Genomic DNA, 21,873 nt, shown 5'->3' on the forward strand with positions numbered 1-21,873 from the left:
AAATACAATGGCTTTGTCCTCAGCAGTGCTTTGCATCAACCTGAGATACTAGTGATGCAATCTCAGCCTGACCTACAGAATAGGCATGAAAGATAAAGAAGCTTTTTATCTTCTCCCTAGTCTGATTTTGACAGGGTTGCCCTTCTACTTTCTTTGGAGTGCTATGAATTCCCAGAGTATACCCCATATTCAAATATGACTACAGTAATGCATTTCAAATGGAAATATTTTTTGATTATTCTCTCTTTAGAATTCTTACACTACTGTCCTTTCACATTATTTCACATAAACTAGAGTTAATGGCATATGAATTCCGCAATGGATACTGGGTTAAACTCTATAGTGCTGGTTATGTACTTACCCTGTATCTGTCTCGCTCAGCCTGAGAAAATGCATAAGGTTCACCTTTCTGACCTTTGGGTCCTTGTGGTCCCTAAATAAGGAAACAGATAAAAAAATAAAACATATAACAGCCATAGAAAAAGTGTGCATTCAAAAAAAATAGATAGTAATGTTTTATTTAAATTTTTTGTGGAAATAAAATCTTCAGTTTCTACTTCTGTACATAACATCTAGCTACTCTCATAGTAGGAGGGTATGTCTAGGACACAGCATGTGCCGCTCTAGGGCACAATTTATAAACTTGTCTGAGTAATTAGCAACTGAACTATTACTTAGTGGTAGAGTTACTTAGTTTATTCCTTACCCTGTGCATTACATTTACATGTAATATGATTCTAGTTTAATATTATATTATCTCAAGTTGTAACTCTAAAATATAAATTAATAGAAAATATTTGTATTTTATATTTATGTGAATCTTCTGAACATTATTCTTTTAGTCAATGCAGAAATCAGTTATATTTCTTTTTTAAAAGATTATGGGCTCCCTTCAGTTGATCTCACGATCTAGAAGAGGTAACAGGATAGTCTAGTCCCCTTAGGGATGGGATCACATGGCATGGCATTTCCCTCCAATATAATCTATATAGGGATGTGTGTGTGTGTGTGTGTGTGTGTGTGTGTGTGATCTAGAAAATCCAATCATTAATTTTGTGTCACAAAAGGGGAACCTGAGAAGGAAGTATTACTGAAATATTCATAGGGTATTTAGGAATATGCTAAAAAAGATATAAATAAAATTTAAATCCTACTACTTCAAAAGAGTTAGGCTTCCATTAGTGTGACTACTCTTGTCATTGACACAGACTGCCTCTCCTTTGTAATTAGGAGAGTGTTTCCATGAATTATTGAGGTAAAAAAATAAAAAGTCATTACTTAGTGGCCAGCTTTCTGTCATGAGCCTCTTCCATCTTGGTTAGATTAGTCCTTAGATAATACTCAATCTCTCAATTCATTCTTGAAGCTTTTCTAGCTTGGTAAGACTGGATAGTGTTTATAGTGTGAAAGCATGAGAGAAACCAAGAATGAATGATCACCATCAAATTATAATGGCACACTGACATAAGCTTTTAATGGAGAATGGATAAGTGATTATTTTGTCCTTGAGGTACAACATACAAATTTAAAAATAAAGGAAAATCCACAGGGCTATCGTAGGCACAGTGAAAAGACAACCCTGTTCATCACAAGGAAATTACAATCTAAAGAAGACAGTGACAAAAAGGGCAAAGAAATAATTAAAAGTTTTTCAATACACTTTAAAAAATCTTTCCAGTATCTTTGGTGGCCAGAGAGAATAAAACATGAGAAAATGAAAGAGGGCGACTCCTCTCAGAGCATAAACTCCAGTTCAAAACTCACAGAAAGTGTTTGCTCTTTCTTAATTATTTCTAAAGAAGGAAAAGAGAAAGAATGATGATTTGGATCTAGGGAATTTGTGTTTTGACTTTTCCTCAAACTCAAATATGCTAACCCAGATTTTGAAGGGAAAGGTTTTACAAGCGTATCTATCATGATGGAGGAGTAGCTCTACCTCAGAAAAGTCAAAGCAGAGGCATGAATGATTCTCTTTCTATTTCCATAGTAGGGGAAGATTGAAGTAATTTTAGTTGCCTCAAAAATGTGTAGAAACAAGGATAAAATATTTTTGAAGAACTATACTAAAGATAGCCACTTTAAAAGGGAATATATGGCCACCACTATCAGAGACATATTTTTCCCTGTGACAAACTGATACATCAATATTATTGGCTATATGTAAGTGATACAATTCATGGCATGTTAGTAAAAACCTCATAGAACTAGTTTCTTATCTTAATGTATTCATAATGTTGCACGGAAATGTACCGAGTTAAGGTTATGGATCTTATAGCCTGGAAGGAATCTTATTAAAGATCACCAAGCCCAACCTCATTTATTTCATATATGAGGAAACTGAACAGAGGTCATGTGATTTGCTAGAGTTGGTTCAGATAGTCAATATCATAGACAAGATTTGCCTCCAGGTCTTCTGACTTCAAATCCACCACTCTTTCTATTTTACCATAGCTATCCCAAAGTCCACCAATTAGTTGAAGCTTACATATTTGTACTAACTACTTACAGGCAGCCCAGGTAAACCCCCAGAACCTGGGGGTCCCTGTGTACCAGCATCTCCAGTAGTTCCATTGCAACCATCACTGCCTGGTCTTCCCCGGGGTCCACCTTGACCCGGATGACCCTGTAAAGGGAAAAAAAAAGTGTTAATACTATCTATTTCTAGTTTTCCTTTTCCAGACCCAATATAGTTTTCCAACATTCTCACAAGGAGTTCCAGGCTTGAATCCACGGGAAACTAGTGTTCAAAAAAAGAAGAAAAGGATACTTTATTTTAGCATAGATACAGCTGTAATCAGATGTCTCAGACACTATAAAAATAGTATCAGGCAAAGGTCTTTAGGGCACTGTAGCACATCTATGCTTTGGTTAAGCTTTTAAAAGAGAAAAATATATTGAGGATTCCCCAGATGTTCTTGAGAGTTAGGAAGAGAGTTAGGAGAGTTGTGCTTAAAAAAAAAACACTGAAGAAAAGTCTTCATAAGAATCATACTAGCATTTAGCTTCTTTTTAAAGATGGCACAGGTTTCTTCTTCAGGTCTACACAGCATAAGTCTGGCTGTGCCTACTATCCCAGGCTGGATTAAGATGATCTTAAAGCTTCTAGGTTCTACTCAAGTAAAAATTCCTCAACCACAACATGGATACAATCATGGCATGATACCAGTTAAGGAGGTAGCTTTGATCGTATCTTATTTCCTTTAGCAAAAAAAAAAATTGTTATATTTTATATTTAAAAGGTTGATTGGTTGTTCTTCATTCTCAAAGAGGCCCAAAATGACATCACTATGCTAGAGTCAAGTTTCAATCACTGTGGCTGATCAGACCAATATAAGCTTGGAATGTTCTACCACAGGTTGGGCACAAATAGTCCATGTAGCTTAAAAGGAAAGTATTTATTGCCACATAATGAATCAGTTTGTGCGTGTGCGTGTGCGTGTGCGTGTGTGTGTGTGTCAGGGGAACGGACTAGAATATTAGGTATCCTCTGAGTAAACTGGAGAGACAGATTAATTTGGTTCTCATCCTAACTACATCCATTTGGTTTCATAGAAATGGAAGAAGTTTCAGTGATCTTAAACTCAGGTATCACATAATAAAAGTTTTTGCTTTATTTTGCATCCTTTTGTTTTTATTTTGTTTGCTTTTGAGATTAGCAAATCACTAGATATCTGAGGTACCAGCCTTTATAGCCTTTTCTTAACTTCACTTATCAGGGTAATGAATCAAATATATATTCTGGAATGATTTTGGACATTAGTCTACATTTTGAGAATTTGATGACATTTGCAGTAAAGGATGTTTTAAAAGGAGTTTAAAGATTATTATTGTAAAAATTTTACTATTTTCTTTCTTGAATCTCTGATCACAAGTACCTTAAATATTCAAAAGCCACTTTTAACTAATGATGTCAAACAGAAGGTTAAATTTTTTTTCAATAAGCATTTTTAATACATTCAGAAAAATTCTAGATGTTGGTGTCAATTTGGAAAATGTGATACTTCAGGATGTTTGACGCTATACTAGGGTCTGATTTTTCTCAAACTGTACCATAAAGATTGTCTAAAATGTTGGACTTCCTTAATTACATGCGGGCAAACAGCCTGTGAGAAGCTAAGTTCCAAAATGTTTTTCTTCTTCAGTTGTTTCTACCTCATTCTCTTCCTTGCTGAACACTGTGCTGGTTCTCATTGCCACCATGCCCATAGGAGTGTCACTGACAATGGTTACTCTGTGTGTGAGTGTGTGTTTGTGATAAAAGATTAAAACAGTGGCATGTGGCCAACAATTCCTTCTATGTAGAACTTTCTAAAGACTAGAGCATGGTTTTAAACCATTAGCAATATTTGTAGAGTTTGTCATTGTTTGTGGTTCTGTGTCTTGGGTGTTTATTCTCCATGAAACTTTGGTTCAGAAAGAACCATTACGTTTCTGAATGCCTTCCCCTGGATCTGAACAGTCTACTTTGTTCTTTTGGATGGGTTAAGTAACTTGAAATGAAATCCCAGTTTATCCTTGGTTGAAGATTGTGTTCCAAGCAACACTTTCAAATATTTTTGAACTTTAGGTCCACCTCCAAATCTTTAAACTACATTTCTCTGATCTGATTCCAGGATTCCTTTGCATATCACTTCTTTTACATAACTTCCAAACATCTATAATTATCCCAGACTCAACTTTTGTTAGTTATCCAGCTATAGCATGTGGTTATAATCCAAAGGAGCTAGTAAAGTCACATAGGTTTAATTGTTCGTATCAGATTACTGCAACTGAAGCAAGCTGGCCCATCTCAAGCATCACCCAGAGGCACTGGTTCACAGGCTACTTTCATCCCTTTGTACTTTGCAGTTCTTGGTGACACATGATAATATTTTCTTTCTGGCTTGGGAAATTGTTCTTTCTTGTTTTAAATGAGTCTCTAAACTTGAGAAAATACTCCTGTTATTCACAGGTGCTTTTAATCTGATGTTTCAACTTAGATTTAGGGATAGAAATCAAGCATTCATTCAGTCTTTACTATGTTCCAGTCACTCTGCTTGGTACTCAGCATAGAAATACTAAAGCTAGTCAATTCCTGCCCCTGAGGAGCTTATATTTTAATAGAACTAAATTAATCAGTTTCAATTCATTTGTTGATGAAGGTTAGATAATCTCCACCCTGTTTGGGGTGTCATAGAAGTGATTCCTGAGGTGTCTACCAAGTCTTTGATTCTATGAATCTACGAAGTCTAAAGACCTGAAAAAAATTTTTCCTGATGATTTTTTTTGAGGATTATTATTCAGAAATGTATTGCAATTCTTTTATCCTCATTTTTTAACCTTATGCTATAAGAAGGTAGATGTTGGTCAATTCTTAAATATTCTGATTAATGCCACAGTTACTTTTTGACAAGTTCTTCATAGCATACTTTAATTTAATAACCTATCCCAGCTGTAATGTCCACTCTTCATGTGACCTCTTGGGATTGGCATGTGTCATGTTTGGACAAACATAATCTCTAGTCTTTTATTATTTTCTTCAACTGTTGTGGAAATTGTGATTTGAAGAGATGAAGTATTACAATGATTATTCCCCCTGAACTATTCCATGACCATTTTTTTAAGTTCCCACAAATGAGTCATCTTACCATGAAATAAGAGAGGAATAGAAAGGATGTGGATGTGAGTAAAAGAGGGAGAGAGAGAAAGAGAGACAGAGAGAGAGAGAGACAGAGACAGAGAGAGAGAGACAGAGAGAAAGAGAGACAGAGACAGAGAGAGAGAGAGACAGAGAGAGAGAGAAAGAGGCAGAGACAGAGACAGAGACAGAGAAACAGAGAGAGAGGGGGTGGGGGGAGGGAGGGAGAGAGGGAAGGAGAGAGGGACAGAGAAGGGGGAGAGGGAAGGAAATAGAGAAGGGGACAGGAAAAGGGAGAGAGGGAGGAGGAGAGTGACAGAGAAACAGAGAGAGAAGATGAATATGGATATAAATAACTGGGTGAGAGCAAGACAATCTGGAAATATGGACAAGGATGAAGCAGATGTCTTAAAGCTAAAGAAATGTCAGGATAAGAGGAGGATGGGGAGTATGTGATAAACAGAGACCTTGATGTCAGAGCATTGGTCAGGAAACCAGGCCTGGGAAATCTGTTCAGGGATTCCTGTGAAGAAGGCTGTGAGTCAGGCTGTTTTGTTTATTTTTCTATGCCACAAGAAGTAAAGTAAAGTAGGTTAGAAAAACACATTTTATTACATTTTGAGATTTTCCCATGAACAAAGTATTCCTTTTCTTTTTTCCTTTTATGTGTATCTACCTCAGAAAATATGGAAAACTGTACAAATTTTAAGGGTGATTTATTATGTATAGATGCCTTGCAGACACCTTTATATTTCATGCAAAATTTCACTAATGACTTTTTAGACTGATAACATTAATAATACGGTAGATGACATAACTATATTCATATCTATATTGTGTATCTCTGTCTGTCTATTTATCTATTTATCAATCTATCTTTCTTTCTTTGTGGCTTGTGTGTAATGTGCTATATAAAACTTACTGCATTTTACCTTTCCCAGGGAATTTCTGATCAGAGTTACAGCTTTACTTGTTATAGAACATCCAGTTTTAAGTAAATGACCTTAATTCTGAAAATTAAGTTTTGAACCCAAAGTTATGAAGCAATTAATTAACTGAACAATTCAGCAAGTACTCTACTGGGAAATTAGGAGAAGTGTAAAATGGCATTTTTATATTTATTTCCTACGAATTTTAACGCAGAAATAAGAAAAAGGGAGAAAGAAACAAATTAGAACAGCTTTATCCTACTCAGAACACATAGAATCTTTTAAAATATTTCAGGGAATCTATTGCTTACAGGAATTCCGTCAGCACCGGGAAATCCAGAAACACCTCTTTGTCCCTAAAAAAGAAAGAAATCAAACTTGAGAAGGAAGCTTTGATTATGCTTAACAAAGCCAGATGAAATATCAGTAATGAACGTACCACATCTCCTTTGGGCCCTGTTATTCCTGGTGCTCCCCGTTCACCTTTATCACCTTTTCGTCCTTGTAATCCAGGAATACCTTGTAGTCCTGGTGGTCCGCTATATCCTTGTGGCCCAACTGGTCCTGGTTGACCCTGAAAAAACCCACATAAATACAGGATTCTTTACATTATGGAGAACAATGAGCAGGTGTTTTCATTAGTGATTTACTTCAAGATAATAATCTTTCCTTAGATAAAGCAGATCCTTCAGAAGATGTGATGTGCTAGCTACAATATTCTGTAATGTTCGCTGTGCACTTTCTAGCACTCAGAGTAATGTTTCAGAATGAAATAATTATCCAATAACGTCCTTAAGATGATATTGGGTTAAGACATAAAGCAGTATCATTCCATGGCCATTGGCAAATCACCTAACATGTTTGAAATTTCACTTCTTCATCAGTAAAATGGGGATACTAATGTCTGTTCTATCTAACCCCATTGTTAGTTTAAAGGTCCAAATATAATAATACATTATATTATTGTGTTTTTAGAAATAAGAGAAAGTTCTTTTAGAAGCTATCAAGTACTATGAAATCATCCCTCATTTTTTTCCCTCCAAGGTAAAGCCACAATCATGCAGTGCCCCCAAAGTCTTAGTTTTAATTTTAGTGGACCTTAAACTGGACCTTTAAATTTATTGGACCTTAAAACTGCACTAAGACTTTTGGGACACTGTACAAGCTTGTAACTTGTGAGGCCATCAGGCAGGCAGACGATAAACATTTATTAAGAGTCTCTTATCTTACAGAAACTACGCTAAGCAGTAGCATAAGAGGAAAGGCAAAAAGATAATCACTTCTTTCTTTGAAGGAGTTCACAGAGAGATGACATGCATACAACTACATTCCAACAATAGCTCTACTTAACAACACTTTAAGGAAAGCTATTTCCCCACTATTTCTCCCATTCTTTTTCTTAATGACATTTCTACCTATGTAAGACTTCTTCTATAAGTTGGACCAGAAGGAAACATATCTGTCATTACCTCAAATGGAATATTTATATCCTAAATGTGAAAAACCCCAATTCTGTCCAGTATCCATGACCCTTTTCTAGGTAACTTTTGATTTGTCATAAGTGACCAATAACATCACCTCATGCAGTCATTTTCCTTGCATTGTCAGTCAGTCTCTGAAGATCAAAGTTTTCTTTTTATGACCTTTAATTTTTAGACATTTGGAATACAGTCCTGGACTTTTCTCTTTTGGTGGAGGATGTCACTTCAGCACAGTTCATGCTGAGCTTCTGACTGAATGGAACTGTTCACACAAAGATCGAGACAATGTCTACTTTAAGAAGGTCCAGGAGTAAGCCTATGGAGAAACTGGGTAATGTACGGTGCTCCTGAGAATCACAACTCACACTGCCTCCCCATACTCTCCATGTTTCATTATTCTGATTAAACTGAAGGTGCTGTAGTTTAATCAGAGTAATTGCACCTCAATGCCAAAGGATATGATGCCTTTAAATGTTTAAGTTTAAGGCTTTCCATAGGATATCCTGTCTTTTATTTGCCAGTAAAGCCCATCTGGAATGATCAGGTAAAGAAGGGATTTTCCTTAGTGTTAATCATCATTATTACCAGACGACTTCCATCCTTAATCCAAGCATGGACTGGAAAAGTTACTTCCCCCTCTCCCTTTCCTTTTGTATTAGCTTGTTTTAAAAATAAAATTAAGACAAAGACTGGCAGACTAATTTAATTTATTTGCATGGATTAAGGAAGTGCCTAGCTTTTTGTCTGGAAATTCCAGTGTCATGTTTGAAAATAACATTCCCAACAATAGTGGACAGAGCACTGGCCCTGGAGTCAGGAATATCTGAGTTCGAATCTGGTCTCAGACACTTAACAGCTGTGTAATCCGGATGAGTCTGTAACCTTTGCCTACCTCGTTATTCTCATTTGTAAAATGAGAGGAAGAAATACCTAACTTCCAGGATCATTGTGAGAATCAAGTATGATAATATTTGTAAAATACTTTGTAAATCTTAAAGAGCTATATAAATGCTAGCTATCACCATCATTATCATTGTAATGGTAACCATAAAAGTACTCAGTGTAGGATCATATGCCATCTTTTTTAGTCAAGTGATACCATCAAGATTGTAATAATATATTATATGGCAAATACAATATATGAAGATAAATTATTCCCCAAATAAAAATATTTCTCTAGAAAAACATACTCAGGACATATAATGACCTCTTCTATAAAGCAACTGGCCCACAAAAATTCATAGGCTGTTAGAGCTGCAGGGGACCTTAGAGATCATCTCATTCAACTTTTTCTTAGGGAAAGACTTCTCTTCTTTCTTCTTTTCCCATTAAATTTTTTTCCCCCTCTTAAACTCAAGTGTTTTCTACTAGTAAGCTTCAACTTTAATCCTAGGGAAGAATAAATGTCATGATGGATTGTCACACACTGTAAAGGTCACTGGAATGTAAATGGGAGAGAATGGGTCAGTTTGGGGTAGAATAAATCCCAAGGTATATGTTCAGATTTGAATGCACATTGTTTAAATACCAGGACTGCAGAAAAGATACACTTAAAACCCTGAGACATTTTTCCTAAGGTTTTGAGGATTCTAAATCTGGTTTCCATGGAAGAAGCCAAAATTCCAGCTGTTAGTAATGTTCACACACAGAACAATTCTACAACCTGAGGCTTAAAATGAATAAAATGATTTCAGAGGATTCAAGAAAAATTCAGTTCAGACTTATAACTCTTAGTTTGTCTGATAATCCACACAAATGAGCAGCTATTTCTATTTACATTTTATTAACCCCAAGGCTCTGTCTGGACAAGAAAGGAAAAAGAGTAGCCAGTCTCTGAAGGAAGGATAAAGATGTTTCACTTAAATCTTCCTCTTTCTATCTACTCCCACTGTAGTACCTCTAGGCTAGGCACTTAATACTTTGCTTCTAGATTATTGTAAGAGCCTCTGAACTGATCTTTCTGCCTCCAGCCTGTCCCCATTTCAGCCCATTATTTTACTCTGATGCCAAGGTAATCTTGATATATACCACTCTGATCTTTGGCACTCTTCTGGAATCCTGAGGAGGTCCCTGATGAATAATGAACCCAGTATAATCTTCTTGTCTTGCATTTGGGGCATGCCCCAGGTCTAGATCCAGTGTGGCTTCCCAGTATTATTTCATACTACCTCTCCCCACATAATGGAGAACATATTATGTGTTCCAGTGAAACTGTCATTCTCCACATCTTCTGCTCTTATGCTTGTCTTTTCAACTTCTGAGCCTTTCATTCTATCATCCTCTGACTATAAAAATTTCTCCCTTCCTTCAAGACTCAATTCAAGCTTCTCTGATCCTTCCTTATAATCCCTACACTTAGGTAAAGGACTCTCTTCTTGTTTCTCAGTACCATTTCTGCATCTCTCCGCACTCACACATAGTTTAGTATCATAGTAATTCATGTATGTGTCTTCATGGTATCATAGCTCTAGAGCTGGGAAGAACTTTAGATATTATCAAGTCTAATGCCATCATTTTACAGATGATGAACTTTTTAAGGGCAGGATCTATGTCTTTATTTTTGTTTCCCTACTACCTAACAATGGTATTATATGCCTTGTACATAACAGGTATTAAATAATTGTTTGCTGAATCAAATTGCATTGAAGAAAAATAGGCTTCCAAAGAAGCACAATGGGTTTTTAATCTATTGTACAATACTTCCCCAGGAATTTCCTCCTTGGGCTGATTCTGGGAGTTATTTGTCATCAGTTGCAAAGTATGTCAGCAAAAGAAATGGAAAGGACTACTTTAAAGCATCTTTTCAGATAAGAATGTTCTTAAACTCTAAACTGTTCAAAGGCTGGATACCATAGTTGTTCTCTCACTTAAATTTTGGACTGGAGAGGAGTTTATTTTGAACAACTGTATTTGGCACTGGAGAGGAATTTTGAGATCACACTGAAGATGGGAACACAATTAGTAACATGATGTCTTGATGCTCAAGTTTTAGATCTGTGATGACTTTTGCTCACATTTCTTGCTTAAGATAGTAATAGTAATAATAATAATTAACAATTAGCATTTATATAGTTTTTGAGGTCTGTAAAGTGATTTGTATATAATCTCTTTTGAGCCTTATTAATTATGCAAAGATAAACCAAATGCATCACAACTGTGATACACAATTGCATTTTGTGTGCATCTGGGGCAAGATTGTTAAAAACTTTGCTTAAAAACTGCCTAATAGTTTAGAGTAAATATCTACAGAAAAAAAGAAACTGGTTAAGGTAAAGAAAAGCAGGTTCAGTAAGTCACAGGAATAAGTCACTTTATTAAAGTAAAATGTAGTCGGTCAGTTAGTATGAAGTGCCTCGTCTGAAGGCATTGTACTGCTAGATTCAAAGATGTTACATGCGTATACTTAAAGATAAAATTCAATTCAATCTAAATATTTATTAAACATCTCTTCCCTATAGAGAGGGCACTATTCTTAGTCCCTTTGGCACACAATGCCAAAAATATTTTTATTAGTAACCCTAATAAAAGCATAGATGTCATGCTTATCAAATTGGCAGATGATATAGTCAATGTTTATACAGGTAACTATTACATTAGATAATAGAGTCTGGATCCAAAAAGAATTCAGTAGACTAGACCAATGGTCTGACTTGACTGAAGAAATTAGATTCAAGAAAATCAACTTCACAAATGGAAAAAAGATATTGGCACATTTGCGAATTTCAAGTTCAGGGAGTATGACTTACAAATAGAAATGAACTAGTGATAGTCTAGGTTGAATTGAGAGGCATGTTTGGAAAGGGGAGGTAATGGTGCTACTATATCTTGCAATTGTCAGGTCATATCTAAAGTACTAGGTTCAATTCTGGACAATACTTTTTTAGGAAAGACAGAGGAGCTACCCAATAGATGCACTTGCATTTCCCAAGTAGGAATGGGGTATGGAGAAGCTGGAGACCCTGGAGACATCAAAATTTGGAGTTGTGGATTCCAGGCATTATATAGCTGGACTTATTCAGAGTCCAATGCCAGGTTGTGGAAAAGATAAGGAAGATCATTTTAAATTCAAGTCTCATTAAGTATGTAATGCTATACCTTAATTAGGACTTGTGCCATCATGCAAAATATAACACTTCAATATCTCAATAACTTACAATATCATAGGATATTCCCTTTATGTATGTAGATTGCAATCCATTCATACCTTAATAGACAGTTTAAGGAACTGCTGCAGCCAAAAAATCCATCTTTCCCAAGTGGAATGTAAACTCCTTTTGGTGCAGGATTATTTCAGTTGTCTTTGTATCTTCAGTGTTTAGCATGCTTGCCTTGCAAGCAGACATTTAATATGTTTGCTGAATCAAATTCCAAATAAAATCTCTACGACTGAGCCTCTCTGAATTTACTGGATCCAAAGTAAGGTCCAAAGCAGAAGTCTTTCTAAATTGGCAGAAACTGAGAGGTTTATGCTTTGCTGGAATAGATTTTGAAAATGCAAAGCCACTTTCATGGTTGTAGAATTTTAACTGAAGCAATAATATTAATAAGGCATGTCATCACTGTCATCATGAAATAAAAAAAGGACTCATTATTCCATGCTCTCTGAGAACCAGCCTACATTAGTAAAGAGAGGAGAATCACCAAAAGATTGGCTTCCTACCAAGTAATGAATTTTTGAGACAGGATAAAATTCATGAAATGTGGAGAAGCAACAATCTGCATTGGTAGATAAATTAACAGATTTTTCAAAGGATCATATATGCTTATAATGTGGAAGTTATATATTATATTTACAGCTTAGGACTAGAGTAATGTTTATACAGATTTGAAAACACAATGAGACAGTAGATGATTTAAACTAAAGATGAAAGAACTATTTAAAGAATGTTATCCATACATATTTACATATAAATGTGAATGGTATTGGTTGGGTGCAAGCCAGTATGATACTTCACAAATGTTTCTAAGTGATTTTTAAGTGTGATTGGGTATTCTTTTGAAGGTCAGGGGCTATGTAACCTATTTTTTTTATTACTTTCAACATATAGTATAAAGCTAAAGAACTCAACAATTGTTCATGACTGACAGTCTCACTGCCCGTCTGTAGAGCCATCCAGTCGCTGATTTCTTTGTTGAAGAATACCAATCAGTCACTGACTGGGATTGTTCCAGAGCCTGGAGTATAGACCAGGAATGGAACCAAGGTTTATATCTATATTTCATTTAGACTAAACACGAGTCATATGAAAGGAATCCCTTTTACAGGTTGGCACTAAATTATTTTGGCCCTGTCACATTCATGGAAATGGTGATCCATGTATATACGTATGTATGTGTGTGTGTGTATGTATATACACACATACATACATACACATATAATACATACATACATACATAGATATATATATGCACACATCTCAAAAGTCAAGGTAGAGATAGTGGGAGTGTGTGAACAGATAGTATTCAGGGAGGGCACTAGTTTGGCATTGACGCCCAACTTTCTGGGAACCAATTCCCAAGTGGTAGGAGTTTCAAACTGCTTTCCAAATTTTCCAACATTACATTTGTCTTGATTATTTTTTTAAGGATATACTTCCTTTTCTGTCTTTGATTTAACTAGTCTTTTAGTTCTCTCATTTCTCTTCATTCCCACCCTTCCTAAAAAAATTTCCTAACAACCAATGGATGACTCAGGGCACATATGCCTAACAAATATGCCTGCATTAGAATTCGCTTACTCTCTTCCAGTAAAGGTCTCATCATGGCATGGAATGACCTTGCATTTCTGAAAGTGATGCCAGTGGAATAAAAAAAAGAAAGTGATGTCAGTGGATTACAAGCTCTGTCAGATCCTATCAAGCTAGAAGCAATTTCTGTCTGTTCCTAGTAATGTATTGTAGTATATCACTGCTAGCTAAGGGTCAATCTAAGTATACATAAAGGGCAGCTAGGTGGTGCAGCAGATAGAGCGCTGGCCTTGGAGTCAGAAGGACCTGAGTTCAAATCCTACCTCAGATGCTTAACTAACTGTGTGACTCTGAGTAATTAACCCTGTCTGCCTCAGTTCCTCACCTGTAAAAATGAGCTGGAGAAGGAAATGACAAACCACTCCAGTATCTCTACCAAGAAGTCCCCTAATGGGGTCATGAAAAGTAGGGCACAACTGAACCATGACAACAAAAAGTATACATAGAACCATCACCAAATTGGCCACCTGCTATAGGGCATGGGACACAGAGCCAGAAAAACCTGGTTTGTGTCCCAACTCAGGTACTTGCTGGCTATATGACTTTGGATAAACCACTTCTGAATTCCAGTTTTATCATCTGAAAATGAGGATAATGATAATTTATCTCACAGAGATATTATGAGTATCAAAGGATATATATATATATATATATATATATATATATACACACACACACACACACACATACATATATATCTTGGTAAACCTGGAAGAGCTGTATCTTATTCCTTGCAGAAAAAAATGGCAGATTTTATGTTAACATTTATATATGTCAGTAATGGAGATAAAATTTTTGGTCACAGTAACTTTCAAAGATCACCTACTAAGGCACAAAGGGGCAGTGGTCCATGCAGATCCTTGGAGTATTCAAATATTATTGAATGATGGAAGGCAATGTTTTGGGCTACATATCAATGTGTGATAAATGTGGTCTTTTCCCACTCCTCATCCTTGACCTCTTGGTTGTATTGAACACTGCTGACTACCTTCTCCTGGACACACTTTCCTCTTAGGATTTTTATGACACTACTGTTTTCTGGCTCTTACCCACCTATCTGTCTACTCCCCCTAAACCTACTCTCTTCCAGACTTATCTATTTCTGTTGAAGTCATCACCAGCTTTCAAGTCTGCCAGGTTTGCTACTTCACCACTATACTTGACTCATCCTCCATCACTCCACATATCCAGTCAGTTGCTAAATTTTATTGAGTCTAAGGACACAAAATCTCACATGTGACCCTTTGTTGCTGCTAACACATAACACCTTATCATCACTTCTTACTTAGACTATTTGAATGGTGTCCTAATTGCTCTCTCAGTCCCAATAGGTCCTCCACATAGCTGTCAAAGTGATTATCCTTAAGTGCATGCATATCTGACCATGTCATTTCCCTAACTCAGTGAACTCCTGTGACTCTGTTTTTCCTCTGATAAAATAAAAATCCCTCTATGTATTTCTTAAAGTCTTTAAAAATCTAATTTCAATTTAACTCTAGTCTTATAAAGCAATAGTCCCCTTCCTATACGCAATGGCGGCCTTCCCTCTGTTCACCTGGGGCACTCTATTTTCCAACTCCATGCCTTACTTTCCTTGACTATTCCACATGAGTGGAAGGCACTCTCTCTTCACCTCCAACTCAGAGAATTTCTGTCTTCCTTCACGATGTAGCTCAAGCTACACCTTCCACAGGAATCCTTTCCTAATTCCCCAACTGCTAGTGCCTGCCCTCCCTAATTACCTTGCTTTTAGTTTGCATATGCCTATAAATGTAGATGTCTCTCCTGATAGAATGTAAGACACTGAGAGTAGGGATTGTTTCATTTTTTTGGTATCTGTTTTCCCACCCCCTATCATGGTGCGAGGCTCACAGTAGGTGCTTAACACATTGTTAAGGCACATCTCTGGTTTCCCCCAAGCTCCCAACCCTATGCACTGGCTTAGTTTGGCTCCCATGTCTGGAATGCTCTCTAACCTGACCTTTATATCTTAGACTCCTTATGCTACCTAGGCTCAGTTTAGGCATCAGTCCCTATATGAAACCTTTCAGCACTCCCCTAGTTGTCTCTTCCTCCTCTGATTACTTTCTAATCACCTACCTTTATACACTTGTCTCTCCATTAGAATGCACATTTAGGGACATTATTTTATTTTTGTTTTGTAACTCTGGCACTGAGACCCTTCCTACTAGGTAACAGGTGCTTGGAAATGTTTGTAGAGAATGATACCATTGCTAAAGACATGAACTTTCAGAGTCAAAGCAGCTTGTGATGGTTGAAAACATGGCATTTATCTAATTCAGCCCTTATGGTGAATTGCACATAGTAGGTAGTCAGTGTTTATTCAATGAAATCTATTCAAATCTTCTCATTTTCTGGCATAGCTCAATATTCCTCCATGATGCTTGTCTTAGGACTGATTTAATGGAAAACCCATCCAACTGCATGTCATAATCTAGGCCAGGAGTGGGGACCACAAATGGCCTCAAGATCACAGGTTCCCCATCTCTGGTGTAGACAATATGCCTTTTTATCTATTTTTGGCACAAATGACATTACTGTTCATGGCAGTGTGGGGGCTGGAGCGTGTATAAAGTGTTAGCCAAATGAGCATTTCAATGAGAAAACTGAAGTGTGGGGCTATAGTAAGTGCTGGATTTGGAGTCAAAGGGGTGGAGTTTAAACCCTACTCTGCTCTGTACTACATGTCTGATACTGGGCAAGTCTTTTTGCCTCTCTAAGCTTTAGTTTCCTCATCTTTAAAATAAGAGGGTTAGACTAGATGAGCTGCAATATTCCTTTCAGCTTTAAGCCTATGATCTTTTCCCTTAAGAATGAAAATCAGTCTGTTTTAAATGTGAGTAAAGAACTATAATTTGTTGTGGATGGAACTCGTGTGTTTCTTGGTCAACTAACAAAGCCTTGTATTGTTCTATCTCAGACACAATTAAGGTCCGGATATATTTATAGCCTGGGGCTTCAAGTGGAAATTTTTAGTAGCTTGGGGGAATTCCTAGCAGTAAAATTCTTGAAGTTTTTTTTTGGAGGGGAAAGAGAGAGATAGGGAGGTAAAAATGAATATGGGTGCAGTACTGCAGAGACCAATTATAGGTGTTTGGCTAACAGCTAAAGGATAAGCCATTATTCAGATGTGTTCGTCCTTCGTTGCCATCAGAGAAATCATGACATGACCTGCACTTGACTTTGTTTTGAGTGAGGGAGGGCTGTGCAGGTCACCAGCCTCACTTCTCCTCCAGAGCCATCTGAATCCAGTGACCTGATATTCCTCAGGATGACTGGAGATGACTGTGCCCTGAATGCACTTGAAAAGAAACAGCAAATCTCTTGAGCAGACTTTTCTGTTTAAGAACATTTTAGAAAGTAAGCCAGGGGTGGGGAACCTAAAACCTCAAGCCACATGTGGTCCTCTGGGTTCTCAAGTGTGGCTCTTTGACTGAATCCAAACTTCACAGAAGAAATCCCCTTAATAAAAGGATTTGTTCTGTAAAACTTGGACTCAATCAAAAGGCTGCACCCAAGAACCTAGAAGGCCACATGTGGCCTTGAGGACTCAAGTTCCCCGAGCCTGCCCTAGATCAAGGACCCCATCTACTGGAAAAGGAAAGCTAAAATGAAGAACTCCATGGATATGTCCTGGTCAATAGTGAAAAAGAGTGATGATGCATAGCACAGGTAACATGCACCTGGAAGCTCTACCAGCAAACTCTCTTTTATTTGTAGTTACTCAGTAAATCACAAAAACACTTTTGGTTATTACATTTTCCCAGCCCAAACTCTGTGTGTGTGAGAGTGTGTGTGTGTATGTCAGGAGTTATTTCAGTTGTGTTGGTTAACATGTGTGTGTATTAGCTATTCTGGGTGTAATTCTATTGAAGCATTCTTGGTATATACACATAGCAGGTAACAATACAATTATCTTATGTATTAAAACGCGTTTGATATATACACAGTAATAATACAGCTGCTCTCTCTGTGTGTATTAGTTAATTATATCAAAGCATTCTTTGTATGTATACAAAGTAGTTAATAATACATTTATCTTAAATATTAAGCAGGACACAATACAAACAAGACCGAAGCTGGGGGTGCATGTGTGCCTGTATGTATAGAAGCTAACAATATAGAGGGAGGACTTGAACCTAACTTCTCTGATGTCAAAATGAGTATACTTTCCATTTCACTATGGGACAATTCTCAATGAGATGCTCACCTAATAGGTTAGCTTAGCTAAGAGGTTATGCGCATCCCAGCCAACTGCTTAAAGTCCAAGTAATATCTCCCATCTCCTCTCTATACACATACACGCACACACACACACACACACACATTCATCTTCTCAATTATGCTTTCCATTTACTGGCATCAGTTTAGTCAGTCAGATGATATATATAGCACATCACTAATTTTCAAGTAGTCTGCAAACTCAGTTTACCAGTGTGTCCCTACAAAACTGGTGGAAGATGGTGAGGAAGATGGCATTATTCCTCACTTCAGAATCTACCTGCTATTCTTGCTAAGAATGCATCCCAGCATTCAAGAATATAAAATATGATTCTGAAAAATGGAGTTTTATAAAAAAAACTACCTGTATGTTTTTCTTGTATGTGCAAGGGGTATTTACCCTTTAGAAACTTAGCTAAGAAGTACTTTCTGTAAATAAAACATGGAATACTGTAAATGGAGGGCTAGCAGATGAAGTTAGAATTTGGAAGATCTCAACAGTGGCTCAGAAAATGCTAGGGAAGGGGGAAATATCAGGATTCTTGCCTGTTGGAAATTTAGTTTGGAGAGATTTGAACAGACTTGCTTTGCAGACAATAACTGTCAGTGATAAACCAAACATGCTTTACACATTTATTAAAAACTCTATTGGAAAGCAGTAGGTTTAAAGACTATTTGGGAATTGGATATATTTGTTGATACCAGGCTGTGAAAAGAATCCATGAAAGGAAAAGCAGCTTTTGTTGACTTTACTGGCTTTCAACTTAGAGATCTAATTTCTCTTTTATGTGATGAAGCTGATAAAATGCTGGCCTAGGAGCCAGAAAGATCTGGTTGGAAGTTCTGTCTCTGACACATCTTGGCTGTCACCAAATGTCTCAGTGTCTTGGGCAATTCCCTAAAACTAGGTTATAGAGAAGGTGCTGATGAGCATTATTAGAATGAGTTACCTCACCTGGTAGTTTCCCAGATCAATGAAATAACAAGTTCAGTGTCCATTGCTATCCCTGACATCAGACCCCACATCTTACAGGTTTACAAGTGGGAAATTTTTATTGTCAGGAGCAGTAATTCACCTCATGAACACTAGATGGCAGTCATATGTATTCTTTCAACACGACATAATTCCGTAACTAGACACATCCTTGGCTGAATCCAGCACAGTCTTTCATGTGGCAGCCATCTTCAAAAGACAGAGATAGCTTTGGGGGTTGTGACCCACTTTCAAAAGGTGGAGGAGAGATACTCCACTTGGCACAGGACCAGGGTGTGCTGGCAAATGTTTAACAATTGGTTCTCCAGAAATACTTTTTAATTTAACCTGAATCATTAATCTCTACTCCATCAGTTTTTAAAAAGTCTAGAAAAATCAATAAAACAATATATAAAGCCCTGATTTGTAGCAGATGCTGATTTCTGAGGCATAAGGCTGACACTGAAAATTTTACAATGGGTCTTTCCATCTGGCTTGGTTTCAGCACACCTTTGCATGGGGTGCTAATAGCAATTGTTTCTGTTTTGGTCAGAAACCCTGAGGGTCTTCCCTTCTCAGACTAATTTTTTTTAACTAGGTAAAAAAGCTTAGAGCACCGAATGGGTGTTGGCTCTGTCAAACTGGGACCCAGGCGAAAAACCTCAACTTAAAATGGCCAAGGTCTCCCACTGCATCCAGGGCCATCTCCAGTTATCCTGATCTATATCTTGCCACCAGACACAGAAGGCTCCTGAGGAGAAAGTGAGGCTGGTGACTTTGCACAACCCTCCCTCACTTAAATCCAATTCACTTGCATGTCATGGCATCACCTCCCTGATGTCATGGTCTTCTTCCAGAACCAAGTACCAACAACAACCTCTCTGAGCATTGACTTCTTCGATCTGATAAAGAAAGGACTTGGCCTATATGACTTCTGAAGTCGCTTTTGGCTCTAGCTTTTGCCTCTGTGATCTCATGGGAGTAAATTGTAATTGTTGGTTGACAGGATAGGGATTCCAAAAGATCTTAAGATGTGATAGTTAAATGAAATTTAATAGAGAGAGCTATAAAGTCCTATTTAAGTTGATTTAAGGTTGGAAAGGACCTTTGAAGCTACCTAATCCAGTTCTTAGGAGGCAGCTATGTGGCAAAGCATCCGCTTTCAGAAAAATGTGGGTTCAGACCTTGGTAAATTGTACAATTTCTCTCTGACTCAATTATCCTTTCGAGAAAATGGGAAGAATAAAAGCACCTACCTCATAGGGTTATCATGAGGATAAAATAACATATGGAAAATACTTTGGAAACTTTTAAATCTTATAAATGTCAGCTATTATTATTATTTTGTAGATGGAGAAACTGAGGCCCTGTGAGGTAAAGTGACTTGCCTAAGGTCACATGGGAAGTAGGTGACCCAGGTAGAATTTGAATCCAGCTCCTCTGACTTGATGCAGATCTTTATGAATTTTTTTCCCTTCTATCTTGAAGGTTTCTGATGGAACAATCCTATGATGGTTGCAAAAAAGAGACTCAGCTGAGTAATATAGAAAGAGCATGAGACTTAGATTCAGAAGATATATAGTCTAAGCTTCAGTAATTATGAATTTAATATATATTCATGCTAATTATGATAAAAGGCAGAATGTATTATGGATAAAAGAGGAATCTAAACAAAGTGCTATTAAAGAGAAGAAGGGGAGGAGATTAATTTAATCTGGAGAGATTACCCAGAGATTCATGGTAGAGGTCCACTTTGAGGTAAACTCTGAAAGAAGACCCAGGTATAGGAAAGGAAGCAGTGCTGGCACTTGTCTGATACAAATACATGGAGGTGGGAGTGGACAGGAGGAGAATGGAGGTTTCCCAGCAATATAGTTTGATGACTATACAACATGTATAAAGAAGAGTCAACTGGAGGACAGCTGGAAAGAAACTGGAGTGAAGTTGCAAAGGGCCTGAAATGTCAAGCTAAAGAGCTTGTATTTTATTCTATGGATAATATGAAGCCAATGAATTCAGTTCATCAATAAGCATATTAAACTTCTATTTTGCACCTGGGGCAACAAGGTGGCAAAGTGGATAGATCACCCAGCCTGGAGTCAGGAAGACATCTTCCTCAGTTCAAATCTGGCCTCAGACACTTATTCGTGTTGTATGACTCTTGGGCAAGTCATTTAATCTGTTTGCCTTGGTGTCCTCATCTGTAAAATGAGCTGGAGAAGGAAATGGCCAATGACTCCAGCATCTTTGCCAAGAAATTCCTAAATGGGGTCACAAAGAGACAGACAGGACTGAAATGGATAAACAACAAAATTATACACCAGGCACTATGCCAGGATCTGAGGATACAAAGAAAGCCAAAGACCATCCCTGCTCTTTAAAGAGAGACAAAAAAGAGAAACAAGCTAAATTGTAGATAATCAACAGAGAGAAGCGATATATAAATGAATGGGGATTAGGAAAGGTTTCTGGCAGAAGGTGGGATTTCAGTTAAGACTTGAAGGAAGTCTCAAGGAATGGACAAAATTCCTTAGACTCATTTTCTCTTATCTGTAAAATGAGGAGACATATTCGCTGTTGCCTAGCTCACAAGGTTGTTAGAAGAATCAAAGGATGCTATGTATGTAAAAGGCAACCTAAATGAAAGTTTTTATTGCAGGAAAACAGAGCTGAAATGGTGGGTACAGATCATGTCTGATTCTTCTCCTTCAGTAATTAAACTCATTTTCTAATTCCTTTTCTCTGACCTATATACAAGAGGAAATTTGTTTTAGAGTAAAAACTTGAGGTCCTGAGAGATAGAAGCCCTGGGGTAAGTCTCCTTTGAATCAGGAAATACTGTTTAGTATTAAGTGGGAGCTGACAAATATGAAAAAATTATAAC

General features: G+C 37.1%; 1 protein-coding gene across 2 annotated transcripts in view; it reads right to left on the reverse strand.

Annotated features, from left to right (window-relative positions):
• The window catches only part of COL4A2 (collagen type IV alpha 2 chain), a 287,494-nt gene that overhangs the window by 115,934 nt on the left and 149,687 nt on the right, over positions 1–21,873 (reverse strand). For both annotated transcript variants that reach the window (XM_072621981.1, XM_072621982.1), the window contains exons 5-8: positions 6,986–7,120; positions 6,858–6,902; positions 2,507–2,623; positions 362–433 (exon numbers count right to left, since the gene is read on the reverse strand). In XM_072621981.1, the coding sequence (XP_072478082.1) occupies positions 362–433; positions 2,507–2,623; positions 6,858–6,902; positions 6,986–7,120 (369 nt within the window). The remainder of the gene's footprint in view (positions 1–361; positions 434–2,506; positions 2,624–6,857; positions 6,903–6,985; positions 7,121–21,873) is intronic.

The sequence above is a fragment of the Notamacropus eugenii genome, chromosome 6, assembly GCF_028372415.1.
Source record: "Notamacropus eugenii isolate mMacEug1 chromosome 6, mMacEug1.pri_v2, whole genome shotgun sequence".
In the NCBI taxonomy this organism is placed as follows: Eukaryota; Metazoa; Chordata; class Mammalia; order Diprotodontia; family Macropodidae; genus Notamacropus; species Notamacropus eugenii.